Raw genomic sequence first — 17,888 nt, 5'->3', positions numbered from 1 at the left:
TAAGGATTCTTGTCCTGCCAAGGACAGATGATGCAGGGCGGGGGTTTGCTAAGCTTTCTTGAACAATGAAAGCAGATCCTTTGTTGTCCTTGTTAACACGTGTTAGCCACTAGGGTTTGCTCCTGGAGGAGCCATCTTCCCCTCCTGGTGTCCGCGTGAGCCCTTGAGCATTCTTTTCCCCTCAGGCTGAACTGAGTGAGCTCCGCAGCACCATCATCAACCTGCTGGACCCAGCCCCCGAAGTGTCCGCCCTCATCAACAAGCTGGACTTCGCCATGTCCACCTACCTCCTGTCTGTTTACCGGCTGGAGTACATGAGGTATGCAAGCCTTCACCTCCCTGCACTTCCACATTCGAGCTGATTTTTACATTTTTGTGCTTCTAGGCATGGAACTTTTTTCAACTCCTCCCAAGATATGTAAGCTTTCTTAGAAACAAACAACAACACAACACACTCTGGTTTTCTTGTGTACTCCTCCTTCCTGAGCACCAAATGCCGAGTCTAATAACACCTCAGGGGTGTAACTCTTGTCATCCCCACCGTACCCCGACACCCATAGGAAATAGGCTTCTGAGTGGTCACAATAGATGTTGTAAACTCAGTCCACTTGGCTGGGCTAGAGCCCCTGTCAGGAACCAGCCCTCGATGAGAATGTGAGAATGCTCTAAGACACTCACTGAGCTGGTTTCCAGGACCACAGTGGAGTACAAAGAGCAAATGGAAGTGGGAGGGCAAGGACCTGCTCCAAAGCAGCTTGGTGGTCAGGATGCAGCTGCAGTCACAGTGGTCCTAACAGCTATGATAATTGTTATGATCTGTAATTGTCGTTATGACAATACCAGTATTAACATAGATTGAGTGGTTATGCCATGCCAGGCACTATGCTAAATTACGTGTTTTGACACGTTCTCCAGTAAGCCTATGAGGTAGCATTGTTGCATACCCATTTTACAGATGAGGAAACTGAGACACTGAGCAGTTATGTAGATTGCCTGAGGTAATAATCTCTGATTTGAATTGAAACTCTGATAGTCTCTTAAGCACTGTGCCATGCTGCCTCTCATAAATGAAGGCTGGAAAAAGCAGCCAAGATGCTCGGAGCCCAGCCGCCTGTTAGCCAGTGTGGATGCTGCAGACCTACTGTGGTAAGGCCTGAGGTATCCTGGGCTGCAGCTAATACACTAGCTACAGAGTAATGTATCCCTGTCACCAAAAAAGGTCAGATTATACTTAGCCTATTTGTTTAAGTCACGGGACTGGTACAGTAAGTTATAGAATAATGTCTTTCTCAAATGGTTTGAAAAAGAAAATATTAATTCTTACAGGAGTGATATTGGAAAATGCCACTATTTTAACCTTTATTTGATGCCACAAAACCCTCTGATAAGAGAAATTTTACTTGGAAGCTCAACATGTAAAAGAGATTAAGGCTGTTTTGGTTAAGTGGGAGTGAGCCCCCACGCTCCCACTCAGTTCCCTCCTCGCTGCCTCTCAGCAGCCCAAGGACACCACCACAGAACAGAATTTGAAAACTAATGACCCATTCTCTCCCGAGTCCCACAGAGCCAAGGGGCTTTTGACTTTCTTTCCTTTTTTCATTATAATTTTTTTTCAGTTATAAAAGTAATAGGAGAACATTTCACTAAAACTTGGAAATAAGCAGAGGGGCGAAGAAAACAGCAAAATCTCCTGATCCCCTCAGCCTCATGTGCCTGCAGGCAGGGCTGCCTTCCACTTCCCACAAGTGTGCCCAGGAACGGTGATCTCAGCTTCTCAGGACAGCCTCTTGAGTGGACTGCTAAAGGAAGACTATAAGGGGACGGCCCATGGCCCACAGGCAGTTCCCGAGAGTCAGTTCCTGCCTTGGGCTGCCTGCTGGATCCCGGGAAGTACTCTGTTAGCACAGAGAAGCACCCCTGAAGCCTTTATTCAAGAACTGCCTCAGATTCTCAGCCACTGGTTACTGGGAGAACTTTAAAACAACCAAGTGGAAAATGTGAGAAAATTTGTTAAAGCTGTGTGCCTGTGAGCACTCGAGAATGTCTGTCTTAAAGCCATCCAGCCTGCCCTGCTGAGGCTTAAGTCAAGAAGGGTTGGTGCAGAAGTCCACGGCCACACTCTGCCGAGCACTAGCTGTGTAAGCACGTGCCCACACCATCTTAGCGGAGGCCTCCAAACCTGGCTGGCCCTCCACAGGGTGCATGAGTCAAGGGCATGCACTTCTTTCTCTTCCTTTTCCCCCAAGGTTAAAGATATTTTTTACTATAAAAGTAAAAATGTCCATGGTACCTAAAACAAAAAAGAGAAGAAAAAACACTGGAATGGTACAGAAGATGCTAAAGGTGAAAAATACAAGTCTCACTTTCCTAGCCCTAAATCCAGAGATCCTGCCTGTTGATAGTCTCTTGCTTTCTCTTCTAGAGATTTTGTAAGCATATGCAGGCATATATATCCTACACACACACAAGGCCCATGGAGGCCTTTAGGAAACCCAGCAATGGGATCATGCTGGACCTGTTTCCCCTGCACCTTGCTTTTTCACGTAACACCAGGTCTTGAGTGTTTGTCTGTAGCAGCACATAATAATACCTCTCATTTTGGTGGCTGCATGACGTGCCATCGAATGGATGTACTTTGGTTTATCTGACCCATCTCCTATTAATGGACATTCAGCCAGCGCTATTAGGGGAATCCTTGTGCACCTAACCTTTTAAGACAGGTCAATAGTGATGAGTTGCTGGGTGTAACAGTATGGGAATGTTGTGAGAGATGGTGGACAGCACTCTCCAGAAAGCATGTGTCAGCATACACCCCTTTAAATGACGTAGGGCATCTGGTCCTTACACCTCACTAGTTATGGGCAGCATCTGTGATAGGGAGGGCCTGGATTTTTCCAAATTTACTCAAAGTTGTTCTCATTGTTAGGGTACTACGCTCAACAGATCCTGACCGCTTCCAGGTAATGTTCTGCTACTTTGAAGATAAAGCTATTCAGAAAGACAAGTCTGGTAAGTTTATTTTTGTAGTACTCTCGTGATCATTTGAGCTGTAATAGTTAAAAAAGAATGTGACTCCCTATTTTTTGTCTACTTGGGGAAAATAGTTTTATGAAGCTACATACTACATTGGAAAGATCAGCATAGAACATACAACCGTGAAAAATACATCTTTCTGGCTCTGCCACTGCGGTGAGGGCCCAAGAGCAGACAGTGGGTCACTCATGCCCACCATCAGTGCTCATGCGCACTCCAGCCCCCAGAGTTCAGTCCCTGATCCTGTCCTCTGCTGAAAGGACCCTGGACTCCTCAGATGGTTGTTGATGGACCTAGAGCTTCTTGTTGTTGCCAGGAATCAGTCATGCTTTTTAAATGTCCAGATCAGGCTGAGAGGACCAAGAAGGAATTTAAAGGGCTTCCAGTGGACAAATTATCATACTTTGATCATGAATACATATTTTTATTATTTTGCTTAAAAGAATGGCAAATATACTAGGATATACATATGTGATATGTATATAAATATATATGACATATATATTTAGATATATAAAATGTTTATTTCTTCTATTAAGTATTTGTGAAGTAGTTGTTTCTCTTGTGTAATCAGGAAAAAGGGAACACCAGAAAAGAGCCACACAGTCCAGGAAGAGGCCCAGCAGCCACGATAGGGTCATACCTGGTCTCAGGAGGTGACCAGGTAGAAAGGGCATCCAGCAGGTGATGGGCAGAGGCGTCCCACAGAGTCGCCAGCTAAAGCTGTTCTGTTAGCCAAGAATAGCCCTTAGAGGGCTTGGTGTGGGGTACAGCCCCTGTTCCTTGCCATAAGGGGCTCCACACCTTGAGTGTCCTGCTGATTACGAGGAGACCCCACTCAGAACCACGAACACTTCCAACGACACCATCAGGGCAGGCCAGAATGTCAGGGCAGTGGCTCAGGACCTGTGGGCCACATCCGATTTAAGGGCTACATCATTTCTGGGAAAGTTTCAGAATACAAAAATCTTGGCAAGCCATGCTATGGTAGGCCGTCCCACATGTAAAAGTAGAGGAAGATGGGCATGGATGTTAGCTCAGGGCCAGTCTTCCTCAGCAAAAGGAGGAGGATTGGTGGCAGATGTTAGCTCAAGGCTAATCTTCCTCAAAAAAAAAAAAAATTCATAAATTTAGTACGAATAAAGTGCAGTTAGTAGTGAGGAGTCCTTTCCATGCCAAAAGCCGTTGGCACACTGAAGAATCTGTCAGCTTGTTCTTGCCAGTAGAGGCCTAATCCCCAGACACTTCTGTACCATTTTTTTCTTTTGTTGAAAAATCAATCCTTGAAGAAATCTTTTAAAAAAATCAAACCAGGGACTCTGAGATGCTGCTTCATGTAAGACCTTTATCCAGTAAGTCCTTTGCAAAGCACTTTGCACTCCTGCACAACAGAGTTGGGCAATTAGGCGCGTGAATTTATTTTTGTGGGGTTGGCAAGGAAGGGTGATATGAGGGTTCTCTGAAAGCTCCCTCTGCCGGCAGTGAAGGGAGAACTGGAGTGAGGAGGAGCCAGTTAGAGGCCACAGCGGAAGGTGCAGGCAGGCCGTTTGTACGGAAGGAAGCCCCTCCCACTGGGGTGCAGGATACAGGAGAAGAGAGCCGCCACACTCAGAAGGCCTCACACACATGCCCCAGGACCATTTCGGGGTGTAGTAGAGGTACTGTTAACCACTGGCTGAGCTTTTCATTGATTTGCTCCCTCCATCCACCCAGTGCTTGTTTATTTAGCAGCTATTTTGTGCAAGACAGTTGGGTCACCCTGAGATTCTTTGCTTCTAGGAGGAAGAGTAAGCAATAACAAAAAATTGAGACCACCAGCCCCTAGGGGCTCAAGAACTTATCACATTTTGCCAGCCTCCTAATGATAATATCTAGAGACTGAATCAGGTGCCTTTCTGAAGCTAAATATTCTCTCCTAAGCTCTGTTTTTCTGTTTCTGTGTCATAAAAAGAAATTAAATTGCACTGGGGACTCATTTGCTCTTCACGGACACTTGTAGTTTTCTTGGTACGCCATACTTTTCCACATGATCTCAAATGGATTATTTGTTTTTGTTTTGAGTATGGTACTTAGGTTAAGCCAATAAATGCTCAATAAACCTATTGAGTTTACTTCTCCCTTCCTTTTCTCTCCTAAAACATGAGAGGTGGAAAGGAAATATCTTTGGAGACATATTATTCATGAATTTTCAGAACCAACCAGGAGAGAGGTTATATGAAACATCTACCACCTCCCAAAGAGGATGGCTGGCGCCTCCTCTGTGCAGGTGTCAGCCGAGCCTCCTGTGCTCCCACAGTGCAGGACGGGGATGGCAGGAGCCTGCTGCTTGCCTACCGGCAACCCCGTTGGTCAGTACACTGGTAATCCAGAATTAGCCTGCAGTGCAAAAGGGGAGTGGCTTTTTTAAGTAAAAAAATATACTAGCAAAAAAAATATAATAGCATTTTATTATAATTATAATAAAATTATTATAATGATGATATATCATATTATATGATTGTATAATTATTCTTATGATAATGATTGGCATCTGACCACCATCTGATTATTATTTATTAGGAACTTACAATTTCAGTTTCCTAAGACCTTTATGGAAAAATATTACACTAAATACACAGCCCCAAAAACGAGATTTCACCCACCAAACCAGCCTCTCTCTTGGGGCCGGCCCCATGGCATAGTGGTTAAGTTCATGCACTCAGCTTCGGCAGCCTGGGGTTTGCAGGTTTGGATCCCTGGCACAGACCTACACAGCACTCATCAAGCCATGCTGTGGCAGCATCTCACATACAAAATAGAGGAAGATGGGCAGGGATGTTAGCTCAGGGCCAATCTTCCTCACAAAAAAAAAGAAGAAGAAAGAAAACAACCTCTCTCTACACTTGGGCATCTGTCCAGGTCACACTAATCACTTTTCATATCTGAGAGCTAGTGGACCCATTTATCCTGGTAACAAGGATGTGAGGTGCCTCTTTATGTTTCAGGCTCTGCTGGGCCCAGGGTACAGAGGTGCAGCACCTGCCTACTCTCTCTGCCTTGCTGGCCTTGGAGCCCTGTCATTTAGCCATCCTAGGTAAAGACACTGGGTAAGAGGGACAGCATTGTGGAGGACGAGTTGGCTGTTTATTACACTTCTCTCCTCAGCATTGTGATCTCATGCTGTGCTGTTGCTTTTTAAAATATGCTTTGTACCCCAGTAACAACGAGCACACCCAGTGCCCAGATCTTGGTTTCTAAATACCATTCTCCAGTAAAAGGAACCAAGGCTCCATGGAGAAACGGTTGATTCTAGGGAGGGCTGGAGCAGGGAAGTACAAGATGAGCCTGGGGTACCTTGTAGTGCCAGTAAAGTCATGCTAAGAAAGAGAAGAAAAAGAAAAAGCGTATGGGCACATCACAAGAACACAGGAGCCAACCTGAAAGAGCTCCAAGCAATCAAAGCTCAAACAATTTGAGCAACAAACAACGATGGGATTGGATTCAGCGGATGCATTACCCAGCGAATGCAGTAAATGTCCGTGAGTCCATACTGATTAGGTGATTGAATAAATAAAACATGGGGAAGAAGGGACAAACCTTCCTTACAGAATTCCAATTACTAAAGGTAGAAAGGATAAGGAAAATAGAAAATTCCCATGAAAACCACAGAAGCTGCCATCTGCAGAACCCACTGATGGATGCTGGACTTAGTGGGCAAAATTTTATGGAGAAATACGATATCTGCATAACCTCAAAATATCTTTCCCAAAGTAATTCCCAATTACTGTGGTGGTTTTAACTTAAGGCAACAGATTCTCTCCAGGAGGTGGTGCTTAATTCCTCTCCCTGAGTGTGGGCTGGATGCAGTAACTCACTTGTAAAGAACAGAGTATGGAAGAGGAGAACTAGTGACTGGACGGTGGGAAGCCTGGCAGATACACTGTACCCTGGTGATCAAGGTCACCCTCACCACCGATAGGAGATAATTATTTCGTATCCCCCCTGATATGATGCATATTTTCCCTGGAGTCCTATAACCTTAGTCTAATCATGAACAGGCATCAGACAAACCTAAATTGAGGGACATCCTGCAAAATACCTGTGCTCGGGGCTGGCCCTATGGCATAGTGGTTAAGTTCAGCATGCTCCGCTTTGGCAGCCCGGGTTTGCGGGTTCAGATCCTGGGCACAGACCTATACCACTCTTCAGCCATGTGGAGGTGGCAACCCACATACAAAATAGAGGAAGACTGGCACAGATGTTAGCTCAGGGCTAATCTTCCTCAAGCAAAAAAAAGAGGAAGATTGGCAACCGATGTTAGCACAAGGCTAATCTTCCTCAGGAAAAAAAAATACCTGTGCTCTTCAGAAGTGTCCAGGTCATGAAAGACAAGAACAGATTGAAGAATCAGCACAGACTCGGGGAGACAGGAGACATGATGAGTAAATGCCACATGGTGTCCTGGGTGGGGTCCTGGAACAAAAAGGGGTACCAGCGGGAAAATGGGGGAAATCCAAATAAATCCTGATAAATATATCCTTATAAGTCCAAATAAAGCCTGACATTTAGGAAATAATATTGTATCAACTTCTGTTTCTTAGTTTTGACAAATGAGATATTAATATCAGGGGAAGCTGGCTCAAGGGTATGTGAGAACTCTATGCTCTCTTCTGCAACTCCTCTGTAAGTCTAAGATCATGTCCATACAAAATGTTTTTTTTGCTTTTTCTCCCCAAACCCCCCCCCCCCCCGTACATAGTTGTATATTTGTGGGTCCCTCTGGTTGTGCTGTGTGGGACCCCGCCTCAGCGTGGCCTGATGAGTGGTGCCATGTCTGCACCCAGGATCCAAACCAGTGAAACCCTGGGCTGCCGAAGCAGAGCGTGCGAACTTAACCACTCGGCCACGGGGCCGGCCCCTCATACAAAATGTTTGAAAGGAGCTGGGTCAGGTCCCTTTCTGTTGATGCTCCTGACCCATGGAAACCTCCTCTTTTTAGGGATGATGCAGTGTGTGATTGCCGTCGCAGATAAAGTATTTGACGCCTTCCTGAACATGATGGCAGATAAAGTAAGCCTTGTCAGAGCACAAGCCGGTGTCTGTGGGGGGGCATACAGAGGGCACCTATTGTACCTTTCTCTTCTGAATCTCCAGGCTAAGACCAAGGAGAACGAAGAGGAGCTGGAACGGCACGCGCAGTTCCTCCTGGTGAACTTCAACCACATTCACAAGAGGATACGGAGGGTGGCGGACAAGTATCTATCTGGTCTGGTGGATAAGTAAGCTCGTTTTCCTTCTAATGCTCTGTGTGAGTGCACGCACGTGTGTGTGTGAACTTGTAGATGTGGAATGCAGGGAAGAATCCTCCTTACATTGTTGGTCCAGAAAAGAAGGAATCAGAATTAAAACTCTCAAAGGGCGATGCAACCTCCCACAGAATGTCAGTGAGTTTGCTGCAGAGTCTGGATTTTGCTCCTGAAACTTCCGCTGATTCTGAGCTATCATTGTTACTTATGGTATGTCTCCTTACCAGAGGGGTCATGTCCCTGTGTCTCTGAAACCCACCCTCCATGGTGAGACCCAGCCCACTCTCCCCTGCCACAGAGCCTCCCTGGCTTGCTCTGGAAGCTCTCAGCCATCCTAAGTATTATCTTCTAGCCCAGGGCTCAGCCAGAGGTCTGCTGGTAGAATTGATGTCTTTTTGGATCCTCAGAGAGAAAGGAAAGCCCACACTGACCTTTTTCCACTCTAGGCTGCCTGTGCTGGGAGCCAAAGCAGACTCTTGTGGGACATGCCCCCAAACAGACAAGAACCCTCAAGGGTAGGCTAGGCCAGCCTCTTTGCAGTGTGAAGGCCAGAGGCAGCAAACAGCCACACTAGGCCTGCTCACAGCTCCCCACAAGCGTCCAGACATTTTGGAGCCTGCCACAGATGCTGTGTGCCTGGTCCAAGCGGGACCAGAGGGCAAGTTCAGCATATGTGGGGCATGTGTCTGAGGTGGGCCACCTGAGCAGTGGGCCACGATGAGTCATAGTGCAGAGACTGTCCTCCTCAGCCCTGAGGCCGCCACGTTCAGGAGCAGCTGCTTCTCTGTAGGGTGTCGCGCAAATACTGCCATTTTCTCTTTGTTCCATGCTGTAAAAATATTGGGGAGCCCTGGTCAAAAACGAGGACCACTTAGAGGCAGTGGTGAGTGTGTCCTGGCTAGTGTGTAACCAATATAATGGGCGTCAGGTTGGGAGCATGTCACTAGGGGCCATGTGGCCCTGAGGAGTGGGGCTGGCAGGGGTCTGGGGAGTGGGCACCCAGCTTCGTAGACCTCCTGACCTCCTCCTACCACTGAAGCAGCTCTTTAAGGAACGTGGGTTCCTTGGAGATTTGGCTCCTGGGCCCTGAGAAGTGGCTCTTGGTGCAGGTTTCCCCACTTGCTCTGGAGCGGGACGGTGCTGAAGACCATGCTGGACATCCTCCAGACCCTGTCGCTGTCGCTTAGCGCCGTGAGTGTCCCTGCCCTCCATATGCCCAAGTGTAATATGTGCTATGAGTGGCTGAATTGGGGGTTGGAGGTCCAAATCCCACCCTGGCCTTTCCCAGTAAGCTGCCACAAGTTTGGAAGCCTGTCACAGGCAGGACAAGTAGGGGAAGGGAAGTAGAGGCTCTGCTGCCCTGTGTTGGCTGGAGGCACAGCTCAGGAAAGGTGGGTTGCAAGAGCCCTGTTGTGCTTTCAGGATATTCACAAGGACCAGCCTTACTACGACATCCCCGACGCCCCCTATCGGATCACCGTTCCTGACACCTGTGAAGCACGAGAGGTAGGCCCAGAGTGGTCCCCTTATTAAGAGCCGTTTTCACTGCTGTCGCCGGAGTCAGTCAAGGCTGGCACTTTCCATATATTCTGTGACTCACGCCCTAGGAGTGTGGGGTGTGAGTGGTACTGACCCCATCCCACAAGTGAAGAAACCTCAGTTGCCAGGGTCACCCCATATGAGCGGGATGGTGACTCATTCCCAGGTCTGTCTGTCTGTCTGTCTGTGAATCCTGTTCTTGCCACTCAACCATGCTAACTCCTAGCTCTTTTCTTGGTTCAGCTGCCAAAGAGATTTTCAGCTACCTGTCAGTTTATAGTGTCTCAAAGTCGCATTCAGCAAGCATGACTTTCAGACGAGCTTCACTGCTCTGAGGTGTGCTAGCTGTCTGTTAGTGTGGTAGTAGAGAAACATGACTTTGGCTTTGTGCTGCGCCATGGGAATCAGGCAGAGTAAACAGCTCTAGATAAGGAAGATGTGCCCTGCTAGATCAGACTCGCCCTCGCTGTGGCAGATTGGGGCTCACCTCAGGCTAGACTCACCCAGCCTGGGGCTGGGTCACATCCCAACCTTGGCACCTCCCAGCCAAACCAGGTGCCCACAGGAGTTCCCCACCCAGTGACAAGGTATCTGCAGTGGTTTTTACCTCTGGGACCTGCCTTGCCCTTCAGTGACTGACTCAGGACACGTGTTGCACTGTGGCCATGTGATGGGCTGTGTGTGTGTACCCTGCCACACAGCCTCATGAAAGAATTACAGACCAGGATATGTGCACACTCCCTGTACCTGGGAGCCTTGGTGTTAGAACACTGTCACTGTGTTAGTTGCTAGGGTTGCTATAACAAAGTACCACAGACTAGAGTCTGAAACAACAGAAGTTTATTTTCTCCCAGTTCTGGTGGCTGGAAGTCCAAGTTCCAGGAGTCAGCAGGGTTGGTTTCTTCTGAAGCCTCTCTCCTTGGTTTGTAGACGGCTGCCTTGTCCTGTTCCCTCACAGGGTCTTCCCTCTGTGCGTGACTGTCATAATCTCCTCTTAGAAGAACACCAGTCACAGTGGGTTAGGCCTCACCCTGATGACCCCATTTTAACTTAATCACCTGTTTAAAGACCGTATCTCCAAATCCAGTTATATTCTGAAGTTCTGGGGGTTAGAGCTTGGGTTTTGGGGAACACAGTTCAGCCCATAAGAGTAACTAACTACAGTATGCAGCTGGCTGTCCTGTGATAGTCCAGATACACTGACTTTGGGTGGATCACGCCCTCTTCCAGAGCATCGTGAAGGACTTTGCTGCACGCTGTGGGATGATCCTACAGGAGGCGATGAAGTGGGCGCCTACGGTTACCAAGTCCCACCTACAGGTACTGACTTGAAATCGTCAAAAAGCAATCTTGATAAGTTCCTTCCAGCTATACAAAGAGCTTTACACAGACACAGCAAACTCAAAAGAGAAACAGCACTAGTGTGAGCAGAGACAGAAACAGTCTAGTATTGGAAAATAATAGGAGCCTGAGAGGCTGATCTGTGTTAGGAACACCTTGTGGGGTAAATGTACTGGTCAGGGCCTAGGGGGACAGGTGTGGTGGGATCCGTGGGTGGGCAGGCCCAAGAACCTGACCACTTAACCAGGTGAGGTGCCGGGTTTGTGGCAGGACTTGGGGCTGCTTGCAAGATGGGTGAGGGCAGTGTGGGGGGCTGGGAGGCGTGGCAGGCCGGCAGCAGCAGCAGCTCCGAGGGCAGAGTGCACTGCATGCGCCTCCACTGAGTGCAGGGCCTGGAGCGAGGCTGCTGAAGCGGCAGCAGAGCTGGGACTCATCCCCTTAGAGCTCTGTCTAGGCTGCACAGGTAGCAGCACGTGAGTCCCTTCAGACCAAAGCACTGCCTGTAAAATAAAATGACTGCAAGGTGAGCCATTGTTGAAGATGGTCAATCAGAGACAGAACAAAAACACCACAATATGTGAGAGGAAAGAGTAGCCTTAAAAGGGGTCAAAGATAAGGAAAATGCCACTAGAAGAAATCTGGCTTCACCAAGAGCAGTTGCATCAAGAGGAGCTCGTGAAGTTGACCTGGGCAACATTTCTCAAGATAAAGCTAGTTCCAAAGTGTTTCTGGGTGTTGGATCCAGGAAGGATGGAGCAGCTGCTCCAAGAGTCTTGGAGGCTGTTTGGAAATGCATTTTGCAAGAACCCATGGGTTGAGCCTAGGGTCACCATAAAGTTTCGCCTTCCACAAAGTGTTGGAGCAGCAAGGGTGGAGCAATTGGGGGAATGAAAAAGATGGATTCCAGTGTTGGGCAGGCTACCAGCTAAGCCGGACAAAGCTGGCCCTTGTAGCTGAGTCACGCCTGTAACCTGGCGACTGTAGCTGTCTAGTTTATACACTAGTATTCTTCGGACTGTGGTCATTTCTCAGACTGTTGATATTTAGGAAATGTCTGATTTCTTTTGGTTCACGTAGAGGAAAGAGGCCTCCGCTCCCAAGGCTGCAGTCTAAAGAAGAGAAGACCCCTTTCATTCCTAAAAGGGTTTAGTGGACAAAAAAGAGGTCAATAGGGAGAGCTGTTTATTTTCTCAGGCCTGGCCTCAGAAGGAAGTGGAAAATGAAAAGGTTTGAAATGGTCTTGATACTTCTACCAGGCATCCCCAGGTTGTTGCCCCAGGCCCTCTGTTTCCATTTCCCCTGCACATCAATCTGTCTGAACCCCCACCCTACCTGCTATCCACCCCTCACTGCCCAGCCTCACTGTCCCTGTCCTGCCTGGGCTTCCTGTCTGCAGCCTCAGCCCAGCCTTGAACTGTCCTCTATGCTGCCACCACACTAGCCCGTTTCAATAGCAACTCTGCTCAGTGTACCTCCCTGCCATGTGTGCTCGTTAGCCTCTCCCCATCACTGTGGGGTCCTTGATTGGGTTTCTGAGGCTTCAGGAACCCTCCCAAACCAGTGGCATGGTTTTACGTGTAAATGCTTGCTGTCATTTTCCTGAGGAGAGTTACACAGTTCACCCTGAACTCCTTTGCTTGGTACCCGAGGCTTTTTGGCCCTGGCCTGACTCTGATTGGGTTTGCCCCCTGCTGTCTTGCCCCTTGGTCTTGCCACTCCTGCACTTCTGGGCCCCCTCACACCTCCTGGCTCTGCCAGGTGTCCCTTTGTCCCGGTGCCCCCTTTCACTGGTTGGCCAGGCAGACTCAGGCACTTGTTCTGCCTTCCTGCTGTCCCTTACGCCCCCCTTCGCAGCAGGGGTGCTGCAGCAGAACTGCCCACTTGTTGACAGCAGGACCAGGGCTCTGCAGCTCTCTTTCCCCGGTGGCTAGTGCAGCACATGGCAGGTGGCAGAGGGTCAGCAAAGATGTACTAAAGGAATAAGTGGTCCTCTCACATTTACTGGGTGCCAGCCGCTCTGGGATCGGGCTTTGTCCTCATTCACACATGAGCAGCAGCCAGCCAGAGGGCTTTAACTTACTGAGGGTCCCACAGCCAGTCAGGAAGGGGCAGACCTAGCACTAGAGCAGTATTTGCTCTGCTGCCTCACACCTTATTTTATAAAGGTTTATTTTTAGCTTTAAAATAAAACAGCATTTTTTTTCCTATTTTAGGAATATCTGAACAAACATCAGAACTGGGTGTCGGGACTGTCCCAGCACACAGGGCTGGCCATGGCCACTGAGAGCATCCTTCACTTTGCCAGCTACAACAAGCAGAACACAACTCTTGGGGTATGTGTGTGCCTCCTGGGGAGCAGTGATCTCCTTCAACTGTGGGAGCCATAGTGCAGGGAGAAAAGGCCAAAACTCGTAGGTGTCTTTTCACAAAAGGCACCTGGGCACCCACATGCCGCACATGTCGGGGTGCTCACAGTGTCTGTCAGCAGGTTGGAATCAGGTAAGAGATCCCCACGTTCAGAGGAAAGCTGGTCATTAAGATAGGTATTTCCAGGGCCGGCCCCGTGGCCGAGTGGTTAAGTTCACGCACTCTGCTTCAGCAGCCCAGGGTTTCGCCAGTTCAGATCCTGGGCACGGACATGGCACCGCTCGTCAAGCCATGCTTGAGGCAGTGTCCTACATACCACAACTAGAAGGACCCACAACTAAAAATACACAGCTATGTACCGGGGGGCTTTGGGAGAAAAAGGAAAAATAAAATCTTTAAAAAATAATAATAAAGAAATTAAAATTAAATAAATAAATAAATAAAACAGGTATTTCCTTACTGTGCGTCAGTTTTGAAAATATGGATTGATTGAGATATAAGCTTGATCACATGGGATTTCTGCTTATCCACATCCATGAGGAAGGGAACTGATCTCTATTAGACGTGAACAGCATTTATTTTATAGTCATTTTGACCTGAAACATTTATAGTCCTGTTTTCAGCAGGTGCGGAACTTCACACACGTCTTCAACTCTGTCTTGTTCTGCTTGAGGGTAATTTAGAGAACAGTGGGTCTACTAAACAGTACTTTCTGAGCTAAATTAGAGCCTAGGATCAGAGCAGGAGCTTGACAACAGGTGATCTGACTGGCAGTGTTGCGTTTTGGCGTCTCCCAACCTCAGGGCCCAGGGCCTCTGTCCATCCAGCTGAACATAGCACAACTGCATGTATCATTTGTGCTTCTTGACTCTCTCTCAGGCTGGGGTAGGGAGAGGCTGCCTGCCTGTCTTTTAAGGACATGATACAGTGGAGTTGCAGAGGCTGAGCATCTGGGAGGGATGGCGGCCCTGTGATTTCTCAATGTGGCCATGACAGGAAAGGAGGAGCCTGTTAGGCAGCCTGAGTGCCCTTGGCCTCTGTGCCAGACCTGTGGCTGTGCCCGAGGAAGCTGGTGTCTTCTCACACCTCACGTGATCCTCGGATCTCTCACCTGGAGATGACTGTGTTCTCTCTGAAGACATCTGCATCCCAAACACAGCCAACAGAGCCAGGCACAGCCTGCATTTACAGACCAAGCTGCCAGCCCCTAGATCTCCCTGCTCTGACAAGGCCTGGTGGCATGAGATCAGCTCTCCAACCTGGGTCCCTCTACCACTTTGAGAGGATAAGAAGAGACCAGAAGCCGGACTGATCGATTAAGAATGCATGTAACAACTCGTAGTCCTCTAGGATCTAGCCAGCTGACTTGGGAGAGAGCGATTTTGCCTAAAAGACTTAAATGTGTGTGTGTGTGTGTGTGTGTGTGTGTGAGGAAGATTGGCCCTGAGCTAACATCCCTGCCCGTCTTCCTCTATTTTGTATGTGGGATGCCACCACAGTATGACTTGATGAGCAGTGTGTAGGTCCATGCCCAGGATCCAAACCTGCAAACCTCAGACCACTGAAGCAGAGCGCGCGAACTTAACCACTACGCCACTGGGCCAGCCCCCAGATTTAAATCTTTTTCCTCAAAATTAAATTTAGGTTAGGTTTTCCATTTTCTGTTACTAAAGAGGGAAGGATACTTTTTATTGTGTGTTCTGATTGTTGGTTATGCTGGAGATCCTGGCCAAGGTGCCCCTGCTCCACAGAAAGTGCAGGAGCCTACCAGAGTGACGTCTCCCCATCAGACAGCACCGAGGGGAGAGCAGCTGTGGAGGCCATTTCAGAAGCGTGATTTCAGGCCACTGGGTCATGCTGCCCAGACACCTGAGCCAGAATACCTTGCAGTGCCATCTGCCTTGCCACCCCTTGGAGCACTGGGTGTAAGCTGGAACAGTCAGAGCAGTTATGCAAGGCCGGGAGCTGCCTGCACTGTGGCCCGCCAGTGCCGTTTGCTGCCCCAAGGACTGTAGGCTTTGTGAAGGTTGCCGAGTCCAGTACAGCTTGGGAGAGGGCCACTGTCATCCCCACTTTAGAGGGGAGCACATTGAGGCTCAGGGACAGCAAGTGACCTCCTCAGGGTCTCACAGCTGGTTGATGGCAGAGCCAGGTTCCAACGAAGGCCTGTTTGATGCCAAAGGCCACACTATTTCTAAAAAACGGAAAGCAGTTTTACATGACCGTTTTTTTTTTTTTTGCTGGGAAAGATTCACCCTGGGCTAACATCTGCTGCCAATCTTCCTCTTTTTGTATGTGAGTTGCCACCACAGCACGGCCAGTAACAGATGAGTGGTGTAGGTCCACGCCTGGGAACCAAACCCAGGCTGCCAAAGTGGAGCACGCCAAACTTACTACTAGGCCACCAGGGCTGGCCGTACATGACCTCTTTTTAAATAAACTAGCTTAATAATTTTATGAGAAAACCATATATTTTTGTTCTTGCTTGTGTTTTGATTTTTCCAAAAATTTTTATTTTCTTCCCCTGACCTTCTTTCTCCCCACCCACTCCCCCTGAAAAAATCCCTTTTAATTCCAACAACTGAGAAGTTCATTTTCTCTAGTCATATCTGTATGTCAAGATGTCAGTGAGTTGTGCTGATCTGTAGTGAATGGGGCTGAAGGGAATCGTGGAAAGTGGTCATTTAGATGCGTGCTGGAGGCCTTCAATGACACTGCACGGAGCTGTAGCTGAGAGCATGCGTGGGAGCAGTGACCAGCCAGGGCTAGGGAGAGATGTCACTGGGACCCCAAGTCCTGGGAGCTGGGAGGTGGGCTCAGGACTGAGGCTGAAGCTGAAGCAGAGGAAGGGGGATGTGTGATTTGCAGATGTTTTTCCCATTCTGTGGGTTGCCTGTTAATTTAGGGTGTCCATTTTGTCTTCACCATTAGGCTGTCAGCAGCCAGTTGGTGTTTAAGAAAGAGCCCTTGCTGGCTTTTGCTGGTTCTGCTGTCATTGCTCTCACCTTCAGTCACCCTTTACCATCTTTAAGTCACGTTACACGCCAGCATGCCTCCACAGAGAAGACATCTGTGAAGCATCAACTTCACAGCATTTCCATTGCAGATTACTATGATTTTCACAATAAGCTGGTGATTATTTCTGTTGTGAAGGCCTATTCACCACTGGGGGTGACAGTAGTCAGGATGGCAAAGTGAAGCTATAGTACAAGCTGCCTTCCAGAGGAATTTTTCATGTTTTCCATGGGACATATCAGTCTGGAGGGTGTTCTAAAATATTTCATTTTGTTAACTGGCCAGCGCTGAAGGTTTTTAATAACCTGTGGATCTAAACTTCTTAACTAGGCTTAGGTTTAGCCACAGTAAACACGAGGAAAACTTGTTGCAACAGTCTGAAGTAATTATCGATATTTGTCTGTAGGCAACTCAGCTAACCGAGCGCCCGGCCTGTGTGAAGAAAGATTACTCCAACTTCATGGCGTCCCTGAATTTGCGCAACCGTTATGCGGGCGAGGTACTTCTCCTGCCCTGGTGTCCAGCGCCCTTCAGAGTGCCCTCTTGTTCTGATGCCAGTCGGCTCCTTCCCACTGGAAAATGAATGGGTGTCTGGGTGAATGTGGAACTCACTCGTTAGGTGGACTTGAAGGCCTGGGGCCCCGGGACCCATCAGCACAGTCTGGAGCTTTTATGACACTCACTCACCACAGTCTGGATGCACTGAAGCATTCTATTTTTCTGGCTCTTTTTTTTTTCAGTGTAACAAACATTCATTGAGTGCCATGCCTTATCTGGGGCAATTGGTGAGGTGTACGTACTATTATTCCAATTTTACAGATAAAGAAACAGACTCCCCAGATTAAGTAGGTTGTCAAAGTCACACATCAGAGCAGCATCGGGAACCACATCTGACCACCATGAAGGCTTTTGTCCACCACACCAGTTTATCCCAGCCTGACAAGTTTCTTCATCTCTCTGGGCCTGAGTTTCCCCTTCAATAAAACACAGAAGCTCATCTGTACCATTTCAGAGGCCCCTGGAAGTCCATTGGTGGCCTGGTCTGAGTGGGGGACTCACGTCCCCACTGAGAGCTCTGCAACTTGCTTATTGCAAAAGTCGCTCTTCCCACGAACCCCAGCAGTGGGACCCGTGTTCTGCTCAGCTGCCACTCACCCTGCATTCTTAGTCGCTGGGAATTCCCTGAGGGGCTGTTCCACATGTTTGAATACCTCAGTAGTGGTGGGAAGTCTGTCTTTGGGGGTAGGTTTGGTTTTTGGAAGGTGTCAGATCTCCTGAGTAGTCAAGTCTTGTAAATAAAATCAGAAG

General features: G+C 48.4%; 1 protein-coding gene across 2 annotated transcripts in view; it reads left to right on the top strand.

Annotated features, from left to right (window-relative positions):
- The window catches only part of PI4KA (phosphatidylinositol 4-kinase alpha), a 146,488-nt gene that overhangs the window by 98,979 nt on the left and 29,621 nt on the right, over positions 1-17,888 (top strand). For both annotated transcript variants that reach the window (XM_046639275.1, XM_046639276.1), the window contains exons 22-30: positions 186-319; positions 2,927-3,009; positions 8,012-8,082; positions 8,167-8,291; positions 9,428-9,509; positions 9,741-9,824; positions 11,088-11,177; positions 13,412-13,531; positions 16,987-17,079. In XM_046639275.1, coding sequence (XP_046495231.1) covers positions 186-319; positions 2,927-3,009; positions 8,012-8,082; positions 8,167-8,291; positions 9,428-9,509; positions 9,741-9,824; positions 11,088-11,177; positions 13,412-13,531; positions 16,987-17,079 — 882 coding nt within the window. The remainder of the gene's footprint in view (positions 1-185; positions 320-2,926; positions 3,010-8,011; positions 8,083-8,166; positions 8,292-9,427; positions 9,510-9,740; positions 9,825-11,087; positions 11,178-13,411; positions 13,532-16,986; positions 17,080-17,888) is intronic.

Source organism: Equus quagga, chromosome 15, assembly GCF_021613505.1.
Source record: "Equus quagga isolate Etosha38 chromosome 15, UCLA_HA_Equagga_1.0, whole genome shotgun sequence".
NCBI lineage: Eukaryota > Metazoa > Chordata > Mammalia > Perissodactyla > Equidae > Equus > Equus quagga.
This window is presented reverse-complemented; position numbering and strand designations above follow the sequence as displayed.